This window comes from Bos indicus, chromosome 15, assembly GCF_029378745.1.
Source record: "Bos indicus isolate NIAB-ARS_2022 breed Sahiwal x Tharparkar chromosome 15, NIAB-ARS_B.indTharparkar_mat_pri_1.0, whole genome shotgun sequence".
Classification (NCBI taxonomy): domain Eukaryota; kingdom Metazoa; phylum Chordata; class Mammalia; order Artiodactyla; family Bovidae; genus Bos; species Bos indicus.
Window position 1 is genome coordinate 41,690,628 of NC_091774.1, and position 27,201 is coordinate 41,717,828.

Genomic DNA, 27,201 nt, shown 5'->3' on the forward strand with positions numbered 1-27,201 from the left:
GACTGGTTGGATCTCCTTGCAGTCCAAGGGACTCTCAAGAGTCTTCTCCAACACCACAGTTCAAAAGCATCAATTCTTTGGTGCTCAGCTTTCCTTATAGTCCAACTCTCACATCCATAAATGACCACTGGAAAAACCATAGCCTTGACTAGACGGACCTTTGTTGGCAAAGTAATGTGTCTGCTTTTTAATATGCTGTCTAGGTTGGTCATAACCTTCCTTCCAAGGAGTAAGCGTCTTTTAATTTCATGGCTGCAATCACCATCTGCAGTGATTTTGGAGCCCAGAAAAATAAAGCCAGCCACTGTTTCCACTGTTTCCCCATCTATTTGCCATGAAGCGATGGGACCGGATGCCATGATCTTCGTTTTCTGAATGTTGAGCTTTACGCCACCTTTTTCACTCTCCTCTTTCACCTTCATGGCACATCACTTGGTGGCAATGACCCACAGCCCTGTCCCAGCAACAGCTCAGTAACAGTGGTCCCCGCAGGCAGTGTCCTCACCTGAGAGTGGGGAGGGAGACCAGGGATCTATCCTCCCTGGGGGCAGGGAGAGGGGTCTTTTGGTGCTAGCTCAGTCTCTTTCCAAGTTGTGTGCACTCACCACTTAATGACCACCAACAAAAATCCAAACATCAGGCTTTATGATGTTTACATAGATCTATGTAAGATCTATGAAGATCCTTTTTGGATCCATGATGAGTGGACCTTTGAAATGATGAAACAGTATGTATTTTAAGAGGCCTCCTGGCAACCATGCTTGAAGACCTTGTAAGCGTGTAAGGGGTACACTGATCTCTGCCACTGTACCAATGACTTCCTGCCATTACTGAGCCAGCCGCGTCCCCAGGCCTCCCTGGTCAGTGGGAGAGCACAAGGTCATTTTCTTATTGGCCAGAGTGAGCTGCACAGCATGTTGGTGTGACCCAAGGGTCAGCCGAATTTTCTATGGGCTGAATGAGAATGCCTGACAGCCCCCACTGAGCCTAGCCCCAGACAAGGGTCACACTGTTTGAAAGGATGAGTTGAACATCAACAAAAGCCACATGCTCATCACTTTTGCAGAAGCTGGAAAGCTGGTTGAGCAAGATAACAAAGCATTGGATAACAGAATCAAGGGAAAAAACAGTTTGACTTCAGAGAAGTGCTGTAAATCTTTGAAAAGATTGAAATAAAGGGGTGTAAATGAAAGATCCTTGTTTTGACTCGGAGCACTGGAGTACACACACACACACACACACAAGCATACACGTGTGCATCTACTCACACCTGCATCCATCCATTCACACCTGCATCCATGAAGAGATGGGATGGAGGAGGCCTGACTCAGCAGCATCACATGAAGAGAATCTAAGTATATGTTTCTAGTAAGGTCAATTTGTATCAAAAGTAGGCAGAGTTAATGTGACCTTAAGCTATTATGATATTAATGGGTACATCAATTCTAGATTCAGGGAGGTGATTGGTTCCTTATAGTTTATACAGCTCAGTTTGCTCCAGGGGAAAAATAGGCCAATTTCTAGCTTTGTAATTTAAAAGCGTTAGAGAAAAACTTACATTTTTAGGAGAAGTTCACTGTGATAAAAGAACTTGAATTTACAAGAGATGAGGAAATACAAGGAGGAATTAAAGACATTTGACCTAGAGAAATTCGCAGCAAGGACTTAAGGATGGTCTTTGGCTCTAAAAGGTTGCCACGTGGAAGAGGGACTTGATCTGCCCTCAGTGGTCCCCAAATGAGTGGAAGGTTGAGGAACTGTGACATTTAAAGAGTAAAAGGAAGAAACATCTAATACCTGGAATAGATGGTACAGGGTTTTCTGTCATTGCACGGGCTGAATAATCACTCATCTGGATCCACAGAGGGGATTCAAACCTTCGATGGGTAGTTGGTTCAAAATGAAATTCCAGGTACTAACTCTGAGGTCTTGGGATTCCCAGGAACTTGACCAAGGTCACAGAGCAAGGGAGTAGTTGTCTAGCACAAAAGCCTGCCTCCCTCTAGGCTTCTTTGCCTCAGACTCAGTTTTCTCATCTCCTTAATGGTAACTCAGGCAGTGGTACAAAAAGCAGCCTAGGGGCCACATCTTACACAGCCTTTTGTTTGGCCAGCATCATGTGGTAAACAACTTGAAACCAATACCTGCTACCAGTTCCAGCAGTAGCCACCGTGCTCTGTTGCCTTTCCTGGGCATGCGGCCACAGCACACATCTGTATCTCCTATTTGGCTCCCGTGGCCTTGCTGCTTGCAGACTTCGGAGCTGGGGTCAGGCCAGAACAGGAAGAAGTGGCCCTGGACCAGAGCATGTGAAGAGGGCTTTGTCAGCCAGAGATGGACCCCTTGATTTGCAGGGACAGTCAGCTCCCCCAGCTTTTATAACTCCCACTATGATGGAAACTGTGAACAGGAAAGAAAGTGCTATGCACTTTTCACAGATGTCACTCCCATTTAATCCTCATAACAACCATATCTGTACCCTGGGGCTGCAGAGTACAAAGCACCCCAGACTGAGTGACAACATAAATGTATTGTCTCACTGTTCTGGAGGCTAGAAGTCCAAAATCAAGGTGCTCCCTCTGAAGATGGGAGGGATCTGTTCCAGGCCTCCTCCCCAGTTTCTGGTACCCTCAAATGTTCCTTGGCTGCTAGACGGCCATCTCTGCATCTCTCCACCCTGTCTTCCTTCTGTGTAGTCTGTCTCTGTGTCTAAATTTCCCCCCTTTATTAATATAAGAACACTAATCCTATTGGATTAGGACCTAATGACCTATCTTAACTTGATTAAATCTGTAAAGATTCTATTTCCAAATAAGGTTGTGTTCTGAAGTCTGGGGTCAGACCAAAGCCTTTGGGGAGAAACAATTCAATCCATAATAGTCTGCCATCAAATCCTCAGCCCCTCATTCATGTCCTTCCTATGTGCCGAGTACAGTCACTCTATCTGAACATCCCCATGGAAATCTAGCAGTGATTTAATAACACGTCATAAGGCTAATTCCATAGCAAATAGGATTAAAATGCTATGTTGCTGGCTCCAAGTGCTGTCCTCTTTCTAGTACCCTAGGCTCCTGCCAGGAGGTGTGCCAACTGCCTCCTGCCCTTTCCTCACTCCTAATGGGCTGCCTGTCTGGCAAGACCCAAGATTGGACACCAAGGGACACGCAGGGCTCAGCCCACCTGGGTCTGTCCCAGAGCCTGGGCATGGGCAGGCTGGGAAGATGGGAGGCGGGGCAGTTGGAAATCAAGTCCTAGGGAAGTGCTGTGGTTGGAAGTGGGTGAATGCGGCCCACTTAGGCCACTGTCTGGGAGGAGGGAGGTGTCATACTGTGTTGCCTGAGCAGCTATGGAAAACACGATGAACGTGCTGCCCTGTTCTGCTGCTGTGGGGTCATATGCGGTTATGAAGATGCAGGGGAATTGGATGTTCAGCCAGGCCCAGGGACACCCAGCAACAAATTGATGCCAGCCACTTACACAGCTCTTGGTCATCCACTTCCTGGAAAGATGGAGTTCTAGGCAAGGAGTGGGTCTCAAGCTATAATCTTTGTATATGGAGCTTTCTCTGGGGATTGGGGAGGACTGATGGAGAACACTGGGGAAGAAGGAAGACCCTGAACAGATGAGAAAGAATGGGGCTTCTGAGGTCATTAGACCTGGCTTGAACTGAACGCCAACTCATAACTTCAGGGTGTTGGACAAACTGATCAAACTTCAGAGCTGGATTTTCCCAAGGGCCTGTTGTGAAGATTAAATGCACCGTGTGTGAAGCAGGTGACCCTCTTCATGTTGCTGGGCATAATAAATACTGTTTTCACCTCCGTTTTTCTCCACAAAGCTGAGCTGTGTTGGCCATCCTGGGGAATTCCAAGGAAGACCTGGGGAGGGGACCGGCCCCTCCTGCCTCTCTCTAGGGTCAGCTCACCCTGGAAGGGTGAACGTCGTCATCATGCTAACAGTGCATTTTCTCCCTCACAGAGGAGCTGAAGGAGAAGCTGACAGAGTACGTGGACAAGGTGAACGGCCAGAAGCCAGGCTTCATCAAGGTCGTGCGGCACAGCAAGCAGGAAGGCCTCATCCGCTCCAGGGTCAGCGGCTGGAGGGCCGCCACTGCCCCTGTAGTGGCTCTCTTTGATGCCCACGTGGAGTTCAATGTGGGCTGGTAAGTGCCCGTTGGGAGCTGAGGAAGTTGAGTCCCAGTGTGGTCCAGGGTGCAAAGCCCACTGGGATCTCTGTCATGATGGGGAAAGGAGTCAGCATCTGGGTGTGCAGGTGCCCAGGCACCATGCTGGCCCTTCAGGGTGGGAAAGGGTCAGGGATCAACAGGTCAAAACACAGTGTCTCAAGGGTTGGTGGCATAAGGGCCGACGTGGTCCTCTAGGAGACATGATGGGGGAGAAGAGTAAATGCCTGGGGCAGAGCGAGAGTTCCAGCCCAACCAAGGACCAGGCTGCAACCCCCGGGAAAGGGGAGCTGGACCAGACATGAATTGAAGCCCAGCCCACAGACAGGGCCAAGACCAAGAGAGCAAAGGGAGCTAAGTACCCTGGGCTCCCTCCAGATTCCAGATCAGAGGTAGCAGAAAATCTCAGATTCATTCCACTGGTAAAACTAGGTCTTAGAGCACCTTTCTTTCTCTGGCCAGGGCTGCTCAGGTGCTGAATGGGGCAAAGCCTCAGTGGCTTCAGCCAAGAAGAGACAAGGTACCTGATGCTGACATCCCTGCAGGCCAAAGGGCATGCTGTGTGGTCCACTGGGTGTGGCTCTGCAGAGAGCCTGGGGGTGGGGGGGCCTGGGTGCTGGGGATGGCCAAGTGTACCGCCCTCTTAGCCACTATGCCTGGTAGCATTGGGGTCTGCTGTCCCTCTTGAACTCTGAGCACCACCCTCTGCCTCCCCAGAGTAGAGTGAGGAGGGTCCTTTGGCAGGAGGGAACAGCAGGCATGCACACAGCATACTTTGACATAACAGGTCCGAATTAAGGCTGCAACGCAGTCATTTTTTATAGCTGAAGTCCCTGCTTGCCATTTGTGACTGTTTAAAAAGCATTTTCATTGGATTTATGGCCAGGAGAAGAGAGGGACACTTACTATTTCAAGCAGATTTGAATAAACAATTATGCAACAAATGCATTATTAATGAGAAGCTTATCATTCCTGTCTGCAAACATTTTGCTCGCCTGGTACCCAGGGAGGCTCGGGCTTTGTGGAAGCACGACCCCGCTTACCTCTCCTTGGGCGGTGGGGTGGGGGGGTAGGTATGGCATGCCTGGAAGGGCTGAAGAGGCACCGCACGATGGGTGGAGACACGTTTGTTCTCGCCTCCGTGTGTCTGCCGTCCTCATCTGCTTTTTCCTCCTGGGTGACACGCTGAATTTTAGCAAAATCAAAGCCCAAGTTGAAAGCTTTCCGTGGAACCTCAGAACTATTTCTTTCTTCTTTCTTGAGTCTTGATTTCTTTATTTTTTCTAATGGAATAAAGGAAACCAAGCAGACATCAGGATCTAAGGTACTAAGAATCTGTCCGCTCAGACTGGTTCACGCTGAATGAGGAGTCCAGCCTTGTGTAACCCAGCAGCATGGGGGTGGAAGGCAGAGCAGCTCTCCCCTGGAGGAGAGAGCCGGGAGTCCCTTCCTCCTTCTGCGGGGGAAGGAGCTAATAAAGATGCCAATCTCCCTCCCCCTCCTCCCTGCCTAGGGCTGAACCCGTGCTCACCCGCATTAAGGAGAACCGGAAACGGATCATCTCCCCATCCTTTGACAACATCAAATACGACAACTTTGAGATAGAAGAGTACCCGCTGGCGGCCCAGGGCTTTGACTGGGAGCTGTGGTGCCGCTACCTCAACCCCCCCAAGGCCTGGTGGAAGCTGGAGAACTCCACGGCCCCGATCAGGTAATGTATTCTTACCTGGGGAGTCTCCCTGTGTTGACTTCCAGACAAGGGCTCCCCGCCCAGCCTGACCCTCATTCACCAAACTCCAGCCCCATTATGGGTGGTGGGGAGAAATTACAAATGACCTTCAGTCACAGCTTACAGCCTCTGTGATCCCTTTTTTAAAAAGTTAAATTTATTTATTTTTAATTGGAGTATAATTGCTTTACAATATTGTATTGGTTTCTGCCATATATCAACATGAATCACCCATAGGTATACATACTGATGATCCCTTTTAAAAAAGCTGTGGCATCCAGAACCCATTCAAAGGCTCAAAATTACTCATTTCAACACATCGCTGTGGGACCCCTGCTGGGTGCCAACTATGTGCTGTGTGCTGGGGATCTATAGCGATCACCACTCGATTCCTGCCCTCAAAAGCCTAGAATATAGGGAAGACGGACAAAGTAATTGGAATAACAAATTATTCCCCATGCTGATGGAAGTGTGGGGCTGGGGATCCTTTATAGAGAGTGTAATATTCACACTTGTTTTTATGGGAAAGTAGGAGATTGCGGGTTGGAGCAAGGACACGCATATTCACAGGAGCAGAGTGAGTTCATGGACACAGAGGAGGTTCAGAGGGTCTGGGAGGAAGGAGAACAGGGAGGCGGCAGCCCCAGGCAATGAGGCTGGCGCACCCCATGGCACTTGTATGCCTGGCTGATGTTTGAGCTTACCCTGCAGGACTCAGTCAAAAGTGGCTCCAAACTGCCGTGCTAAGATCCCAAACTCTGTCTTTGCTGCTGCCTTTAGAGACACTCAAGTGACTCCTCTATGTGGCCTTTTTCTTATGGGTCAGGACTCCTGAAAAAGCCAGCCACACCAGCCTTTATTTCTACCTGGTTAATCACTGACCAGGTGCCTGTATGCTCCCTGCAAAGCCCTGCCCATTAAATACACAGATGGCATCAGAAGGTGGCCTAGGGGACAGTTCCTGGAATGAAAAAGGAGATTAAAAACTGGTGTTGCTTTGTATTATGTGAAGGAGAAAGATTATGAAAAATATAATTGAAAATGGGTGATTATTATCTGGGATTGCATTTTTCCTTGCCAGAAGAAAAAAGCCATATTCATACTTAAAACAAGATGGAAGAGAACTCCACCTGTCTTTCCTGCGTTGTCTCTGTCACCTATCTGTTTGGCCTGTGCCACACTTCTGTGTTATTATTAACAAATGTTTGCTGAGAGGTCACTGGGCCTCTTACACACGTGGTCTCACCTGCTCTTTGTCATAGGCTGGGGACAGCTCACGGTGCCATTCCCCTTTCACAAGATAAGGAAAGAAAGACTGACAAAGGGGAATGGCCCTGCCAAAGGCTCCAGCCAGTGAAGACAGGATCCGCACCCAGATCAGCTAGATTCCACGCCTACAATCCTCCCAGGCACACACTGTTGAGCTCAGAACTGGTGTGGCTGAATTCTACCCCCAGGTCTGCTGACCCCTATTGGTGGAAAATAGACCATCACACCTTGAGCGTTCGTGCCGAAGTCTGTGCACTGGTACTAGCTGCTTCTGCTCTCCTCATCTCTAAATGCATCAGCCTGGACTTAATCATTAAACCTGCATTCTAGGTTCCTGACAAAGAGTATCATCTGAACCTCAAATATTCCATCACCTAATCTATATCAAAAACTTAACTGAAGCAAGAAGGAGGAGGGAGGGATAAATTGAGAGATTGGGACTGGCATATACACACTACTCTATATAGAATAGATCATTGTAAGAACCTGTGTATAGCACAGGGAGGGCTTCCCAGGTGGCGCTAGTGGTAAAGAACCCACTTGACAATCCAGGACACATAAGAGACACTGGTTCAATCCCTGGGTGGGGAAGATCCCTTGGAGGAGGGCCTGGCAATCATCTCCGGTACTCTCCAGGTACTCTTGCCTGGAGAGTACCGTGGACAAAGGAGCCTGGCAGGCTACAGTCCATGGAGTCACAAAAAATCAGACAAGACTGAAGTGACTGAGCATGTGTGCACACAGAGCACAGGGAACTCCATTCAGTATTCTGCAATGACCTGTGTGCTAATAGAATCTAAAAAAGACTGGATAGATAAGTATATATAACTGACTGACTTTGCTGTATAACAGAAATTAATGCAACATTATGTATCAACTATACTCCAATACAAAAATTAATTTAAAAATTTTAACTTTAAATTATATTAATGGAAGAAATTATATTAATGGAAGACTTTGAAAGAACATTCTTGGTTTTATACCCCATAGGAAGATGAAGATGCCTCACAGCAAGCTGTGGGTTATACATATGTATCTTGCCCACCTTGGCTCCTATTTCCTCGGAGCTATACTTTAATGCTTTGCCCACAGATGATGTAAGCTGTAAACAGAGCCCAGAGAGATCTTCTATTGAACTCTAAAGGGATGGCTTTGAGACTGGTGTTCACTACGACCCAAAGTGACCTCTTTAAGAGGACTGACCTGAGAAATTTCTTTCAAACTGAAAGCTTCCTATTCCTGAGAAATTAGTATAACATTTCCACATGGGAACTCTGAATCTTATTTCTAAGGCCTGTGTGTTTCTCTTTGGCCACCAGGAAGTTTAGGGTCAACTTTGCAGGTCTACTTTAAGAACCATGAAGGAAGACTCATGCATTCTAACTGACCTCTAATTTGGGGTGAAATTTTAGCTTTTCAGACATTTATCTCTTTTTTTTATAATGTATTTTACTTTTTCTTATAAACTATTTCTAACCCTTTGGAGAATAAGGCAAGATATAAATCAATAACACTTTCAGGCTGAGTGGGTCCACTTAATACCCTAGCCAGTTAATAAGTAATAGACTGAGGATGCCTGTGCTCTTCCAAGAGAAACTATTTTAGATTCTGTTCTTGCTTTGACTGGGCCTGGCCATGAGGGGAAGGCTCCCTCCTTTGTATCCTGGAATGCCCTACCCTGCTCAGCACTTCAGTAACATCAAGGAAAATGCTGATGTTAACTCTGCAGGGTCGATGTTTTAAAATCACTGTGCACTTAGAGAGAGGATTCTCTGGGCTTCTTCAGTGTACAAGTGCATCTTTTAAAAATGATCTTTTGAGTTCCAGTTATGTACGAGAGGTTTTCAAGTGCTTTATATTATTTAATTTAATCCTTGTGAGGTTATAGTTGATTCTATTTGATAGATATGGAATCAGAGGTTCAGGGAGGCTAGGGAACTTCTTTCAGAGATGCACAGCCAGAATGGGGAACCTTTCCCCTAGCAGTCGCCTCTAAGGGCAGGTCAAGTACCCCCCACCAGAACTCAGCCTAAAGGAGCAATGGATTGGGTTGTACTGACTGCCCTGGATGCCTTCATGCGGAAGCTGAGTCCTTTCAGAATAAAAAGCTGCAATTTGAGAAGGGGACGACAGAGGATGAGATGGTTGGATGGTATCACTGACTCAATGGACATGAGTTTGAGTAAACTCCAGGAGTTGGTGATGGACAGGGAGGCCAGGCACGCTGCAGTCCATGGGATTGCAAAGAGTTGGACACGACTGAGCAAATGAACTGACTGACTGAATTTGAAAGCAGGAGGGGTAGGGACCCCAAAGCACCAGTCTCTACCCAAGCAGTCTCCTGCATCAGCATTCTTCAAAGAAATGGCCTGCAAAATAGCTGTTTCTCCACCTTGATGAGTTTCCAATTTCAAAGATGAGTCCATTTGCACTTGAGTGACAGTTTTCTCATCACTGAGTATTCTTCATTTCTCCTTTTCTTTCTCTTCTCCTCCAGTTTCTCAGCCACCAGCTGATAAGATGCTGCACAGGGGCTAGACGTGGTAGCAGTGTGCAATGGAACAATTTAATGTTATTTGTGTAAGATGATGCTCTCAGCAGAGAAGCAACCCACTCGGTCTCTTGCTGATTCACCTAATGTAAATTTCCTCTTGACAGTCTGAGCTGGGTGTCTGCACACAGCCATGAGCCCCGCAATCATGCTTACTAGGAAAGGCCTTTCAGTTCCTGGCCCCTCCAGCTGTGTGGCACGTTGCTCCAGCCTAAGACCACTGCTGAATTCCAACCCAGACCAGCCACCCAGGCCCTGCCTGTTGGATATCTCCCCCTGGTGACCCAGAGGCACCTTAAGATCAGTTTTCCCAGCATGGAATCCCTCTTTCTTCTAAAACCAGCTTCTTCTCTATCCACCTAGCAATGGCCCTCACCCCATCATCACCCAAGCAGAAGGCCAGCTGGCATCCAGATTCCTCCTTCTCACCTTCAGAGTTCATCTGTCTCAAACTTCTGCTGATTTTACCTCCATATATGTCTTTAAACAATCCCTATCTCCATTCCTGGTACTCCAGCCCAGGTCTTCATCATTGCTCACCTGGATATAACAATAAGCTTCCCAACCGGATTCCTCGATTTCTACCCAATCTCCTCCAATCGATCACCCCACAGCTGCCAGAGTATTCTTTTTATAAACACAGATCTGCTTACTACCACTGTCTGCTTAAAATTCTTCGTTGACATTCCTTTATCCACAGATAAAATCCAAATGATTTACTATGCTATCCAAAGCCCCAGCTCATCTCTCTAAAGGGACCAAGGTGAAGAATGGGGAGGTTGTTGTGGGTACACAGGTAGCAACAGAGGCCAGCTTTGTAGTTCAAAATGCAGGGGTCAGGACAGCCAGAGATACAATGTGGTCAAGACTGGCAGACTAAGCATTACTTCTCTGGTCGACACACAGGCAACCACCACCAAAAACAATGCCTGGTCACAGGACAGGAGCTGTCTGCCTCTGTCCTAATGGAAAAGGCTCCCTGGAGTAGTTGGTGAGGGTGGACCTGGGGGAGCCACTCAGAGAACGAGGCTGCCAATTTTGGCAGCAAAGGAAGGGAGAAGGCCAGACCCTCCTGGCAGGAAGGCAGCACTGTGCTTCCTGTTCTGTTGACCCCCATGAGACGGCCCCTCTGCTAACTGCCCTCCATCTCTCCATGCCCTGCAGGAGCCCTGCCCTCATCGGCTGCTTCATCGTGGACCGCCAGTACTTCCAGGAGATCGGCCTGCTGGACGAAGGCATGGAGGTCTACGGAGGCGAAAATGTCGAGCTCGGGATCAGGGTGAGCAGGGTTTCTCACCAGGAAGGCTTCGCTCAGCTCCCCAGTGGGTGAATGAGTCCAGGGGGTGCAGAAATTTGGTTTAGGCTTGACGGTGGCGGACTGATACTGAACGTCCAGTCCCTAACCTTGGCCCATGCATATGTGATCAGGGCTGCTAGGCCCATGCATATGTGATCAGGGCTGCTAGGGATGGGATAGAGACACAGGTTGGGGCCTCTAGAATTTTCAGGAAGAAAAGAACATCAGAAACTGTTTTTGCTGAGGTGGAAACATGAGAGAGTTGATCTCCCAAATCAAGGAAATAAACCCCTGTTTTGAAACCAAATGCAGGTTTCACAGGGAGTGAGCAAAAGGGAGCTCCAGGAACAGGGAGGTGAATAAGAGGGACCCTCAGAGCCGCTTCTCTTCACTGTTACCTCCCCTCGGGGTTTCTGTTATTCTCCATCTCCTCCACAGTGGCCCACAGAACCTTCCTAAAGACTTTGTCAAGAGAGTGCCACAGAGAAATAAACTCGCGGAGTATAAACAGCAGAGCACAGCCAGGCTCACGCCATGCAGGTTCCTGACCCCCAACGTGGTTCAGACCCTCAGGCACGTACATGCCTCACATCACTCTCCAGAGATATCCACCATCCTACCCCAAAGTACAGGGCCCTTTGCAGCTCTCAATGTGTGGTGTGAGTCCACACTAGGCAGCATTTATTTTCTCATCATATAGGAATGTTTCCAAGGCACTGACCCCTTCCTCTGGGCCTGTGAAAAGGTAACTCCAAAAGGAAGCCTTCCCCATGACTGAGAGACACATTCGACCCCTTGGCAGTTGACAGAAGTGTGATCTGGGATGCAAGGAAGGGCCTCGCCCTGTAAAGGGAGGACCACCTCTCTGTCCAGGTTGTGGTTCTCGCCTCTTGAAAAAAGCGACATGCAAGCTGGGCTTGTCCCCACTGTGGTCCCCATTGTCCTCTCCACAGGGATCTTTAAGCAGCCTGGCCCACATGCACTACAGGCTTGCCAGTCCCTGGCCAGCCCTCGTACCTGCTCTGTTCAAGGCAGTCATCCAAGCTGTTCCCCCTCACTGCCAACCCTCCATGCAGGCCACCTAGCATCTGCCTGGTTCCCACCAGTGACCCCACTCCTGCCCCTTTGACCTCAGTGTCTGTATCTGGCCATCTCCTGTTCCCAATCTCCAGTTTCCACTCAAGGACTCCAGCTTGGATAACCCTCCTTAGCCATCCCTACTACCCACTGGGCAGTCAACTGGAGCTGGACAGCCCCTGCCCTTTCCTGACTGGAGACTGGGCATCTCTAATGAGCATCTCACAACTATAATGGCCTGGCAGGCTGCATGGGCCTGGCTTGTCACCCAGGCTTAATGCTAGGGCTTTAAGTTCTGGAGGCTGGAGCGGCCTGTCTGAAGCCGAGCTTAGAGAACACTTCCATACACCTGTATTCACTGAAACCCAAAGAAATTGCTTTGGAGGCAGTCAAGATACATGGGTTCGTTGAGGAGCTAATGTATTCATAGAGGACAGAGCCTGCATAATCGCCCTCATTCCTCTGCTCTCCCTACACCGGTCATTTAGTCACCATGTGCGTCCTCACCATCTCATTTCCAAACACTCCTGGATAAATGCTTGCCCCCAAACATAATATTTTTCACTAGAAGCTGCTGCTGGGAATTGGCTGAACGGGCAGAACCGCCTCTAGTCACTTAGGCTTTCTGGGTAAAAATGTCTGGGAATGGGGAAAGGAATTAGATTTGTGAACTCTGCCTCCAACATATATGTGAGTCAATCACAGAGTGGTGGGAGATTTCTGGCTTTTCCTTGCCTAGATTATTAATATAAAGGTGTTCTGGAGTATAGGCCTGGGTGAGGCTTTCAATACTTGTTTAAAATTTGGGGGTTTTGTGCTGGGGGTGTAAAATACAATACAAAATGTTGCCTGGCTTTTTTTTTTTTTTTTTCTGTCTGTTTCCTCCTGTTTGACAGCGGTGAAGTGTCATGGAGTTGAAGGAAACGTGGTTTTTAAAGCAGATACCGAGCAACTTGTTGGCTGGCAGAGCTGAGGACAGAAGCTAGTTAATTTGAATTAACTTGGTTTCAATCCTTGGTCATAGAACTAGGATCTCACATGCCGTGTGATTAAAAAAAAAAAAAGTTAGAGACATTGCTTTCCTCCCCTCACTTATTCAGAGGCAACTTATTCAAAGTCCTTACCCATCTGGCACACAGAAACAGAGTCATTTGCACAAATATTCAATACCTGCTCTGGCAGTTTACTTATATCATCCATCTACAAAGCACCCTAAAAAGTAGCTGTTATCATAATACCCCCTTTTTCAGATGAGGAAGTTGTGAAATGAAAAGCTTACATAATATGTTCTCAAAGTCATATGACTTATAAGAGGCAGAGAAAAGATTCACCCTCGGGTCTTTATGATTCAAAAGCCTAGTTAGATATACCACAGTGATCTAGGAATAAATGTTCCTTGTGCATTCCCCAAAGAGTATTACAGTGCCTATGCAGTAATTTTCTTCTACTTTACACAATCGTGTCCACAGAGTCTTCATTTACAACCTTATTCTTATTTTGCACTCAATTCTAATAAGCCTTGTTTTCCCCAATTTCTAAGTCTACAAGTCAATAGGAAAAAAAGAAGGGAACTGCTATGGGAAAGCAGAATGAAAAGAGTGAGAAATAAGAGCTGACACTGAATAGAAGACAGAAAGATTATACCGATGATAGCTATAAAATACTAGAATATATAAGAAAGAATTCAGGAGCTGGCAGGGAATTAAAAAGTGGCTAGGAACTGTTATGGGTTGAATTGAATCTCCTTTAAAACATGTTGAAATTCTAACCCTCTGTACCTTTAAATATGATCATATTTGGAAATAGGACCTTCACAGATGTAATCAGGTTAAGATGAGGTCATACTGGGTCAGGGTGGGCCTTAATCCAGTATGACTGGTGTCCTTATAAAAGAAGTAGACTTTGGACCCAGACACAGAGGGAAGATGACCATGTGAAGATGGAGACAGAGATTGGAGTTATGATGCCACAGGCCACTGAATGCTGTGGCTACCAGAAGCTAGACGAGGAAAGGAAGGATCCTTTCCCAGAGCTTTAGGGAGGGCATTGCCTACCAATACTTGATTTCAGACTTCTAGCCTTCAGAACTGTGAGAGAGTACATTTCAGTAGTTTTAGATAATTCAGTTGGCCATGCTTTGTTATAACAACCCAAGGAAATCAATACAAACACCAAAACCTATGTGAAAGTAGGAACCATAGAAAGCCTGAGTCCATTATATCTGAAGAACCTGGTAACTTGAAGCTTATGATATCCCAGTTTCATGGAGTATACAGAGGACAGGACACAAAGACTAAGGCTTAAGCTGGAGGAGGGCATGGCAACCCACTCCAGTATTCTTTCCCGGAAAATCCCCATGGACAGAGGTATCTGGCAGGCTACAGTCCATGGGTCGCAAAGAGTCAGACACGACTGAAAGACAAAGCACAAAACGCGAGGCTTAACCAACATTAAGAGACTAATAAAATAACCCCTACCCCTTACCTCCCGTAAAGCAGGGACTGCAAAGGCCAATTACCTGAATGTAAAGGTGGGCTAGAACTACTCCCACCCACATTTTCATTATTACAGTGAAGATTGCCTGTCTCAACCTTAGACCAGGAAGAAAAGAAAAATTCTCCCCTGTGAGCCCCTCCCTCGTGCCTATCATCTAAAATCGAGAGAATCTCAAGAGGAAAATTTAGCTTAAAGTTATTGGAAGTTTTTAGGCATCTGCAAAAGTGTATACAAATCCTCTCTGAGAAGGACCCAGGCCACAAAGTTTCTCCTAGCTAGAGTTCCAAGGAATGTGATTTCAAGTTGTTTTCCTTTTTTTTTTTTTTAAATCATAAAGCAGACAACGGAAAAAGAACCAAGAGCAAACACCAGCAAAAGCATTGGACAGCCAAATTTGATCTACAAAGTCTTCAAGCATTGAATCTATCAGATATAGGATAGAAGTTGTATATTTAGTAACTTTTAAAAGAGATTTAAATATGAGTATAAAGCAGGAGACTATAAAAAGACCAGTCATATTTGGATAAAAATAGAATTTCAAACATGACTAACATAAAAATGGAAATTAAAAGCTTAGTGGATGGATTAAACAGCTAGATAGATATTAAAGGGAAAAGCTAAGTAAACTGGAAAATAGTGCTAAAGAAATAATTCAAAATCATCTGGGAAGACAAGGAAAAAAAATACGAAAGAAAGAGGTTGAGAGATATGTAGAAATGAGGAGGAGGGTCAAATAGCTTAGAATTCCAAATGGTGATGATAGAAAGAGGATTAAGCAGCAGCAATATTTGGAGAGAAATGACTGAAAATGTTCCCATACTGCTGAAAGACACCAATTCTCAGATTCAGGAAGTCAACCTGTCCAAAGTAAAATAAATACAAAAATATTCACATTTAGACATAGAATAGGGTTCCATAGACATGGAACCATAGAAAAGCAAAGATGACAAGGAGACCTTACAATCAGAAAAGAGAGACTACCTAAAATTTTATGATAATTAGAATAACAGCAGACTTTCCAGTGGTAATAGTGGAACCCAGAAGACCATGAAATAACATCTTCTATATTGCTAGAGAAAAGCCAACTTTTACATGTACATTCAATTTAAAAAATTCCTTCAAGAACTAGGGTAAAAGGAAGCTATTTTCTGACACAAAACTGAGTTTGCTACTGACAGATCCTCATTAAAAAGTTTTTAAAGGATATACTTCAGACACAAGTATCTGAATGATACTTGTATTCCTGAGCTCAGAAGGAATTCTGAAATAAAAGATTAATAATTAGCTCATATATGAGTAAGTACAGATATATGAGTAAATGTAAAGAAATATTCATGGTAAATAACACTTTAGTATGGTATTATAGAGTTATTAACACCAGTAATGTATTGTGGGGTTATTAAAACAAAATTACAGTGCATGATGAAAATTGCAAATAAGTTGGGAGGGAGTGATTATAAATAAAGTGCTTAAAATGTCTATATTGTTTGTGAAGATGGAGAAGATCCTAGTTGACTTTAAATTCTGATAAAATAATCTGTTAAAATTCCTAGAGAAGCCATGAATATCATAGATATAGAAAGTCTAACTTCTAAAGAAGTAGAGGGAAAAAAACAAGATATGAAAATGGTAAGAAAGAGAAACAAGACAGGTAATTCAAGAAGAAAATATATGAAATGGTAGAAATAATCCAAATATATCAGTAAATGTAGTAAATGTGCATGGGCCAAATTAAGATTAACATTTGCAGACTGGATTTTAGAACTTATCTGTAGTCTATTTATAAGCCTGAAATATGATAATACAGATAAGTTAAAATGTAAACAGATGGAGAATGTCATGGCAGGTAAATACTATCAAAAGAAAGTTGCTGTAGTTAAATTAATGTTTAAAAAAATACTATTGCACCATGCTTTAGGATAAATAAGGTAGATTTCTACAAGGTGAAAGTATGTTAAGTTTATCAGGAATATATGAAAATTATAAGTTTCTATGTACCTTAATGGCACAGCTTTAATTTATAAAACATAAAATGGGTAGAATTTAAAGGAGACATCAACAGCATCACTAATGTAGTTGAGGATTTTAATAAATTTTCCCAGTAATTGATAGACCAACATAATTGATAGTTTAAATCAAATGGGCATATGTGCAACACTGCATCTAACAACCACAAAATTCAATTTCAAGGGAGTAACATCATATAAGCACATTCTTTGATCTCAATGGAATTAAATTAAAAATCTATACCTAAAAAGTATAGGAAGAAGCCATATTTTTGGAAATTGTGAAACATTTCTGAATAGCATAGGTCAAAGGAGAAATATACTAGTAATTTTAAAACATTTTGAACTGCTGCTGCTAAGTCACTTCAGTCATGTCCGACTCTGTGCAACCCCATAGACGGCAGCCCACCAGGCTCCTCTGTCCCTGGGATTCTCCAGGCAAGAATACTGGAGTGGGTTGCCATTTCCTTCTCCAATGCATGCATGCATGCTAAGTCGCTTCAGTTGTGTCCGGCTCTGTGCGACCCTATGGACAGCAGCCCACCAGGCTCCTCTGTCCATGGGATTCTCTAGGCAAGAATACTGGAGTGGGTTGCCATTTCCTTCTCCTATTTTGAACTGAATATAGCAATATAACAAATATATTGAATACTGCATATTACATTATGTGAAATGCAACCAAAATAGCACTTTAAAAAACTGTAAATCAAAACAGTACGGTATTGGCATAAACTCAGACAAATAAATCAAAGGAAAAGAATAGAGATCCCGGAAATAAGCCCATTCATATATGCTCAATTAATTTACAACAAATGAACCAAGAATATACAGCAGACAAAAGATGGTGTCTTCAATAAATGGTATTGGGAAAACTGGACAGCCACATGCAAAATCACAAAACTGGACCATTATCTAACATAATACAAAAATGTAACCATACACAAAAATTGACTCAAAATGGATTAAAGACCTGAACATAAGACCTGAAACCATAAAACTCCTAGAAGAAAATATAGGCAGTAAATTCCTTGACATCTGTATTTCAAAGCTGTTTCCCTACAATTATCCTATTTAATGTATCTAGCAATCAAGTGCTATAGGCAAGCCAGATATTACTATCCTAATAGTGTTATACAACTAAAAATATTTATATTGGCCAAAAAATGTTAATTCCTTCTTATGGTTTATTATCTCATTATTATAATCATTATTTTAACAATAAAGATAACAAGAAATCAATTCAAATACTTTGTAAACTATAAAGGGCTCTATACAAAACATGATCATATCTATTATTATTATACATGCAGATATATCTATGTCCCATAAATATACAACCATACATTTCATATAGTGCTTTATTTTTTTAAGCACACTTTAATTGGTACAGAGTATTATAGTCCTGCTATAAGCCAGTCCCATTGCTTGGGTCTTGGTGACAGTCACCAAAATTCAAAGTACTGCATGAGCTCATACAGTTGGCTAAACCTAGGTTATAGGCACATGCTTCCAGGGGTCAGGGACAGGTCACATATGCCTCCTTTCAAGTTCCATGGGTCCAAGTATCACACATGATGTTGTCTCTCATATAGGAAGGGAATTTGGAACCTAGGTTCAAATGTCCTCTAAAACATGTAATATAGTGTCTAGGATACTGTACTCTATATTCCAAATACCTTATCATAAATGGAATTTTTTTAAAAAAGCTTCTTTATTATGGGCAATTTCAAACATATCCCCAAATAGAGAGAATGGTATAATAAATCCCCTTCCATCCATCACCCAATATCAACATTGTCAACTAATGGGCAATTTGGTTTTAATCTCTATTCATACCCAATTCTCCCTAACTCTGGCTTTTTGAAGCAAATCCCAGATATTATATCATCAAAAAATATTTCAATATGCATCTAAAATAGATAAGAACTTTTTGAGAGAAACATGATCACAATACTATTTCAGTCCTAAAAGTGTTGAACAGAATTCCCTAATACCATCAATTATCCAGTCAGTGTTCACATTTCCGCCAATTCTCTCAGCAGTTTTTACTTTGTTTTACAATTTGCTTGAATCAGGATCCAGTTGATTAATGTCTTATAAGTCTCTATTAATCCACTGGATTTCTTTCTCCATTTCTTTTTTTCTCCCTGTAATTTATTTTTAAAAAGACCAGGTTATTTGTCCTGTGGAGACTCCCACAGTCTAGGTTTTTCTGATTGCATTTCCCTGATGTCATTTAACTCTCCTGTTCTGTATATTTCTTCTAAATTGCTAGTTAGACCTGGAGGTGTAGGTTCAGTTTTGTAGCAAGAATATTTCAAAGGCAATATGTGCGCGCTTTCATCACCGGGTATCTAATGTCTTGCTGTCTCCCCGTTTGTGATGTTAGCAGTTACTGCTGATTAGTGCCTAGATCAAGTAATTCATTAAGGGTTGGAAAATGGTGATATTTTAATTTTATTTTTCCTTCTTTGTTTATTAGCTGGAATAACTTTCATAAAGAGACATTTATAGTCATCCATTCTTTGGTTGCCTGGAAATACAACACAGTTCATTAGGAAAAGTCAGAATAAATAATTCTATTACAGTTTGCAAAATAATGAGTTGATTCTCTACCATCTTTTAGAGGGAGCCAATTCGGTTTTTGAGTACTGTTATGAACTTAGTTTTAAATATACTTGATGTGTTTCAATTCATTTTATATAATACCCTAATTGATTTGCAGTTTTTTCACCTTTGGCCATTGGGAGCCTATTGACACTCGTTCCTCAGGAAAGAGTCCTTTTGCCTCTTTAATGACTTCTCTGGCATCAGAAATGTTCCCTCTATGCATTTCTTGCTCCAGACTTGTAACCAGCCATTTTTTCTAAGGAGCTCAGCTTTCTTTTAGTGAGAAGTGGTATTTAAAAATCACAGTCTAGGTCTGGGCACTACAGGCATTCATTGCTACTGAGTTGGTCTGTGTTTCTGGGTCTTTTCAGTGGTTAGAGCTAGATATATTCTTTTTGTTTAAAGAAAACACTTGCAATGTTCATGATGATCTCTCTGAATCAAATTTAGTACTACAGGCTTTGTGTGTGTGTGTGTGTGGCTGCACGGGGCTTTCATTTCTGCATGAGGGCTTTCTCTTGCTGCAGAGAGCAGGGGCCTGCTCTCTAGTTGGGGTGAGCGGGCTTCTCATTGTGGTGGCTTTCTTTTGTTGCAGAGCATAGGCTCTAGGGCGCCGGCTTCAGTAGCTCTGGCACACAGGCTTAGTTGCCTCACTGCGTGTGGGATCTTCCCGGACCTGGGATTGAACCTGTGTTCCCTGCACTGGCAGGCAGATTCTTAACCACTGGACCACCAGGGAAACCCACTACAGGATTTTTACTTAATTTCATCAATCTTACAGCTCTGTTTCCTTTCTCTGATGCCAAAAATTCTGGTTCTCAATGACATCAACATAATTACTTATTTGTTTTATTCCTCAGCATGCATACAACTGTCTCTGAACACTATCACCAATGATATGATTACTAAAAACAGTTTAAATTTTCTTTTTGGCATTTCTTTCTGCTTTTAGGTTATATTCCACTGGAAATGTAAAGTCAAATCACTGTGATTTAAACTAGAATAGTTCTTCTCTGTGCATTATTCTACTAACCAAATAAATAGGTTCATTTCTTTTATTTTGCTTTTGATTTTTAGGAATTGCTTTTTTCATGTTTAATTCTTACAGCTATGTAAATATTTGCATAATTCCAAGACCAAATCTAGAAAAGAAAGTGTATTCAGAAAAATCTATTTGCTATTACTGTCCTTTTTATCCTGTTTCTTTAGTACCTCTAACATAAACACCTTGTTTGTTTTATTTTACCCTTTTAAAAAATGGAAATGTGCATATACTTACATCTCTTTTTCTTAGATAAATAGAAGTATGCTAGTATACTTTTCACTGCTGTGATTTTTTTCACTATATAAATTTTTTTCTGAAGATTACAATGGTGTATAGAGGTATTCCTCATTGCTTTTTCATAGCCGCATGGTGCTCCAATGCATGCACATTTCATAGTTTATTCTGGTGCTTGGTGCTGTAATGAATCATCTCATGCATACAATTTTTCATATTTTTCTGGATTATTGTTTGAATAGTTTCCTAAAAGGGAAATTGTGAGATAAAAAGGCAAATACATGTGTAATTTTGCTAGACATCAAATATCCTTCTAGAGTAGTATTTTTCCCACCAGGAATGGTGAAGCTGCCTGTTTCCTCACCGTCAATCAACAAAGTATGTTGTGAAATATTTGGAGTTTTTCCAATCTGACAGATAGAAATAGCTTTCAGAGTAGTTTTAATTTGCGTTTCTCTTATTAAGAAGTAGGTTGAGAAGCTTTTCACATGATTAAGGCTATTAGCATTTCTTTTTTCCATGACCTTTTCTTATCTTTGGCCCATTTTCCTATAGGATTGTTAATCTTTATTTTTAGAACCTCTTTACACATTAGGAATGGTAATACTTTTCCCATCATATACATTGCAAATATTTTTTCCCAGTGTGTTACTTGTCTTTTGATTTTGCTTTTGGTGTTTTGCTGGGTTGGTTTTTTTTTTTTTTTTTTTTTTTTGCTATGCAAAAGAAGCCTTTTTTTTTTTTAAACATAAGCAAATGCATTAGCTTTTCTTTCTTGCTTCCAGAGTTTAGTCAGAATAAAATTTACCCACTTTAAGTTTAAAGAGAAAAGTCACCTATGTTTTCTTCTAATAGTTGTAGGATTGGTTTTTTTGCATTTTAATCTCCAGTTCATCAGAATTGATCTTGATGTATGGTGTGAGGAATGAACCCAATGTCTCATTTTTCTGAATGACCCTCCAGTTATCCTAATACCTTCTTTTTAAAATTGCATCTTTTCCTCACTGGTTTACAATACTACCGTTATTATAGGCTAAATTGTCATGTCATACTTAGGGTTTGCTTCTGGATTTTTTTATTTCAGTTCTATTAATCTATTTGTGTATTCATGTACTAATATCACACAATTTCTATTATGTAGCCGTTATATTATGTTTGTATGTTCAAACTCACGAATGTTTGTGAATTAAGTTTGTAAGTTGGATTTTGGCTTGCCAACAGTGTATCAAGAAAACCTTGGATTCAAAGGAAGAAAAGATCTATGAAAGAACCAAATAGCATCTTTCCCACTTCTTTTCTGTCTATACTTTAAAATACTTAATGTCAGGATTTATGACTGGTTAATCTTCATACTGATGCTTGGAAACTAGTAAGTGCTCAATGGACAGCTGTCAAGTTTGAAGGCCAGTCAAATGTAAGAGACTTTATTCTATATATCTCAGAAAGTTAGAGCCACAGACAGTGGGGTGGAAGCTGTAATGGATGTAGATATCAATTCCATACAAGAAACGAAGATTAGAATCATTAAAAAGGAAAGGATGGCAAATGGAATCATGAGCTCCCTATAACAGGGAACATAAACACCCCTTGGTATAATTAGAAAGGTAGATGAGACTTATGACTGAAATAGTTAATAGAAGTGTGGCAATAATTACATGTGAGCTACCATCCTAAGTGCTTTACGTATATTAGCTCCTTTAATCCTTGCAGCCACCTTGTGATGCAGAATCTTTTATTACCCCCGCTTCCAGGAGGATATACTGAAGCATCGAGAAATGGTATAACTTGTCCCAGGAAAATGGTAAAGCTAAGATATGAACTCAGGGAAAGGGGCTTCAGAAACCATTATGCCTTATATAGGTAGGCATAGTGTAGTGGCCTTCAGTAAGAAATCAGATCAGATTTCTCATGTTCTGCTTGTGGATTTATGTATATATTCATTCATTCATTCTTGCCAGGCGCTGGAAAACTAGAGGTGAATGACACAGACTCTGTCTTTGAGTGGCTCTCAGACTAGCTGGAAAGACAACCACCTTCCCATCTTCTAAGTACTAGCTAACAGATTATAGAAAATGTCTTGAGCCTAAACAGGATGTCATGACCTAAAGCTCCATTGTGACTTTAAGGACTTCTTTGTTCTTTGATCTATCTTTGGCAACCATAGTAAGTACACAGCTCCCTGCAGACACTATTTCTTGTGATAATTCTTTAAAAATTTTTGAATAGCCAACCATCATTCTTTTTCCAAATTGTGAGTAGTAGTAAAGATCATTAACATGAACTGAAGCAATAAAAAAAAATGAACACAGTGAAAGTTAAAAGACTGATTGAAGAAATAAATAGTAATATAATTTACATCTGCAAAATTTGATTCAGAAAAACTCAACTTGGTGAGATCATGACCACTTTGTGAGGGAGGCCATAATTGTAAAATAGATGTAGATTTAAAAAATGCTGATAGATAAATCATATCCCAGTTGTAAAATCAATGCAAAAAAGTATTAACCCCTATGAAAATAAGTCTAGTAAAATAAAATGGGAAAATTAGCATGAAAGGAAATATATTTTAATTACCTTATATAGAAAATGACCTAGAGAGTTAAAGTCCCTTAATGACATTTATTCCAGAAATATTTCCTGAATGAAAATTCATCATTGTGAATACAATTTGGATTAAAGCCCTAAGTAAGGCATAACCCAGTGCTCAGAATCAGAATGGTGAGGATGAATATTGCATGTGTATTGCAATCAGATACATGCTCCACAGCTGATAAATTATCAGGCCACAAGTCTGGAAGATAATAATAGTGAGAGGAACTTCCATTATTGAACACCATCACTTTGTATTGTAGTAGCTGAGGGAGTGACCACTCAGCCCTTCAGAGCTGGGTGAGGCTTCACGGAGGGGGCAGCATTTAGCCTGGGCCTAAGGAATGAAAGTGTTTTGTCCAGGTGGGAAGAGGAGGACAGGCATTCCGGAGAGTTGAGGTGACAGGCGTAGAGTGACGACTGAGAAAGAACCTGACTATGGCTGAGCTCTAAGGCTGAGAACGAGGGATCTGTAACTTGGTGCTGAAACAGAGGGTGACAGGCAAGCCGGGTTATCAGATGAGGAAGAAGAGTGGTCATTGGCAATCCAGAAAGTGGCCTTTGGTGGGCTTTTTGCTCATCCTGGCTTGTTCAACATTTTCACCAGTGACTTCAGTAAAAGGAAAAGGTAAACTCATGATGGATGACCTATTTGCTGAGAGCCCAGGCAAACATTTCTTTGGCTACCGTCACTGGCCTTTCTAGGTCTGCAATGTCTAAGATTTGGCTAAGTGACATTGATTCTTGGGCAACAAAAGAAGGTTATTATTTCATAAAGCTATTATTTCATACATGCTCCACAGCTGATAAACTATCAGGCCACAAGTCTGGAAGATAATAATAATGAGAGGAACTTCCATTATTGAATACCATCACTTTATATATATTATCTGGTTAATTTTAATGTGAGTCCCATGAGGTCCATGTTGTTATCCCCATATTGTAAGTTAGGAAACTGGAAGTAACAGAATAAAATGCCTCCCCAAGTCACTCAAGATCAGAACTAGCCTGAGTGGTTCAGGGCTCATGCCTTATCACTGTGTCACAGTGCTCATCCACCTCTGCCTTCAGGATTTAAAATCACCCAGGGCATAAAGTTGAATTTCAGAAGCTAAACCTGGGCCAGCATCGCTTTGGAAAATGACCACAATACCATTTCAGTGCTTGAGGTTTCTGCTCAAATCTCTTATGGGAGATAGGCTTGGATCAGACAGGATCACATGGTGTCTTCACCTGAGGTTGCTGCTGCTGCTGCTAAGTCGCTTCAGCCGTGTCTGACTCTGTGCGACCCCATAGACGGCAGCCCACGAGGCTCCCCTGTCCCTGGGATTCTCCAGGCAAGAACACTGGAGTGTTCTTCTCCAATGCATGAAAGTGAAAAGTGAAAGTGAAGTCTCTGAGTCTTGTCCAACTATGGACTGCGGCCCACCAGGCTCCTCCATCCATGGGATTTTCCAGGCAAGAGTACTGGAGTGGGGTGCCATTGCCTTCTCCGCCTGAGGTTGCAGGAGACTTCAACACTAGAAGAGGTGACAGAGACAAGAGCTGAGCTGAAAGCCAGAGTCCAGAGCCTCAGAAAAGAGGTAGATTGAGGAGCTGCCAAAGGAGAAATGCCCGTAACAGACAGGAAGTCAGAAACCTGGGTTCAGGGAGCCAGAGACACAGAGGAGGAAGAGAAAGCAAAGTAGGGGGTATAGCAACTGCTCAGAACAGGCATTGCCATTATTTGAGATTTTTACAAAATGTATCTAGGGTTAAAAGGCTAGAGACTTTGCTAAAATTACCAGTGAAAAAGGCTCAGGCAAGTGAACGTCTGCTTGACAAGCCTCCTGCTTTTTGAAGCACTTGAGGGACCACGTGGTTCTCTCCAGAGGCCTTGGGCTTAGTGGACTGAGTTAGCTCATGGCTAACACCATAACTGATCTCACCCAGCCATGAGGACAATGCCACTGGACACCACAATTTTAGGTAAGTCAGCTAGTCTCTGCCAGCACAGTGAGAGAGAGACTTGAAAAGGAAGAGAAGGGACGTGGGCACCAGCATTCTTGCTCAACTGTGGTCTCAGGAAACCACCAGAAGCAACACCTCATAGAAAGGCTGCAAGCAGATTCTCTGACCTCCCATCCCCGGAGACAGAGAAAATTAAACACCTTAAATTGGATTTTAGTCTCTGATTGCTTCTAAATGTTATGGTTGGGCCAGGCCAGCTGGAGCTGGAGTTCAGAATAATCTGAGAGCTTAGAGTAACACATCCTTCTGTGTGTGTGTGTGTGTGTGTGTGTGCATGTGTTGTGGGTGGGTGGGGACATGAGCCTTGCCTCTGTTTTAGACCGTTTTGTCATGAATTGAAATCTGCTGTGGCATTGTCCTTCAGCTGCTGCCATGGGGTAAATAAAACCTACAGCTCACAGCCATAAAATGGAATAACTATTCATTTCTGCCATCTTCTGAGGCCAAAAGTTTCAAGACATCAAACACAGGTTTCAAGCTTGCAGGCTTTTGTTTTTCCTGAGGGAATTTGCCCAGTGACTCCAAGCTTTAGCTGAAGCATTGTCCACGTGTTCCCTTAGCACTGTGTTAGTTGCTGATAGTGGCATTAGGGGAGAAATTTAAGACCTGGGTCTTGACTTCTGCAAGAAGCCAGAACTATCTAACTAAAGGTAAAGAGAAGGTTTGCAGGTGAGACAGGGCCTGGGTACCCTCTGTGTGCCCAGTCAAGGATAGAGGATGGAGGATCCCAGAGAGGATGAAAATCTGAACTAAAAAGAGATTTTAGAGTTGAGCATGGGCATAGGAAATACGGTGGGTGGCAGGGTGGTGCCCATAGTTACAGAGAAGAGTCGACTAGAAAGAGAGCTGTGTTGGTGGAAAACCCCAGATGCCAAGGGAAGCGTGTCAGGAGTGCACCAGTCACGCTAAAATGACCACTGACGATAATAGCTACCCGTTCTTGTTTACTTTGTGCTTTTATGTATTTAACACTAGGCACTGTGCTAAGCTTTGGGCATACAGTGGTGAACAGGATCAGCTAGGTTGTGCCCTCATAGGGCTTCTTACATCCCGGTGAGTTTTATTCTGTACATCATTTCTTCCTGGGAACCATGAAAGGCTAGAATTATTATCCTCATTTTACAGACGAGAAGACTGAGGCTCAGAGAGGTTGAGTCACTTGCCCAGGTCCTGCAGCGAAAGAGTTTGGTAAAACTGGGATTTGAACATGGTCCTGCATGGTGCCAAAACCTCTAAATCCCCACCTGGTACTGTGAGGATATGAGTGGAGAAGGGGCATCCAGATGTGAGGGGAAGAAGGCTTTGAGGGGAGTTTTGGGGGCAGGAGGTGATGATGGAATATGGATGTCAGACGAGAGACTGCAGAGGTAGGGAGTTTAGAGATTTATATGACCATGAATGCAGGGAGAAGGATTCCTTAAAAACTGCTTGCAGGGACAGGCCATGTACAAGGGCCCTGGGAATGTGTGGATTTGACCTTGAGAGAGGAGTTGGCATTTTCCTTCTAGGAGGTCTGCCATAGCCAGTCCTGATCTGTTGGCATGTGGCCACTGGGCCTGGCCTCCAAGGACCAGGGGGCCTGAAATCCCCAGGGCGCATGAAGTCTGAGCAGCCTGGGGCCTATGAACCCTAAACCTCCAGAATCGGAGGCCTTTTCTGATTGCGATCTCCACGTGGGAGGGGAGCTTGGTGCCCCCAAGCAGCCCAGAGCCAATTATTCTGCCATGCTGGGTGGCCAGAAGGCATCTGAAAACACCAAGAGGAAGGCTCTTTGCCTCAGCACATTATCTTCAGCTCAGCAGCCACAGAGTAACTCTGCAATTACAAACCAGCCGCTGAACAGACGCAGCCTAACTGTATGTTGTAAAAGTTTACGATTAGTAAAGATATGTGCAAAATTAATCCCTAAAGAACAAAGTAATTAAAAAAGTACTTAATGAAGTAATTAGCTAGAAATGGTGGGGAGCAGAAGGAGGAGAGGGCCCATGGACAAATTTACTCTGGAAGGGTCTTCACATTTAGGTTTTTTTAATTGTGTTCAATGAGGGAGCCTTAGAGAAGTACAATTAATAAGATGCACAGAAGAGGTAACAATTGATAAAAGA

At 43.0% G+C, this 27,201-nt stretch overlaps 1 protein-coding gene across 1 annotated transcript in view; it reads left to right on the forward strand.

The window, feature by feature from the left end:
• GALNT18 (polypeptide N-acetylgalactosaminyltransferase 18) overlaps positions 1-27,201 on the forward strand; it is a 353,046-nt gene that overhangs the window by 235,192 nt on the left and 90,653 nt on the right. The window contains exons 4-6 of the mRNA XM_019975498.2: positions 3,979-4,162; positions 5,697-5,894; positions 10,897-11,011. Of these exons, the coding sequence (XP_019831057.2) occupies positions 3,979-4,162; positions 5,697-5,894; positions 10,897-11,011 (497 nt within the window). The remainder of the gene's footprint in view (positions 1-3,978; positions 4,163-5,696; positions 5,895-10,896; positions 11,012-27,201) is intronic.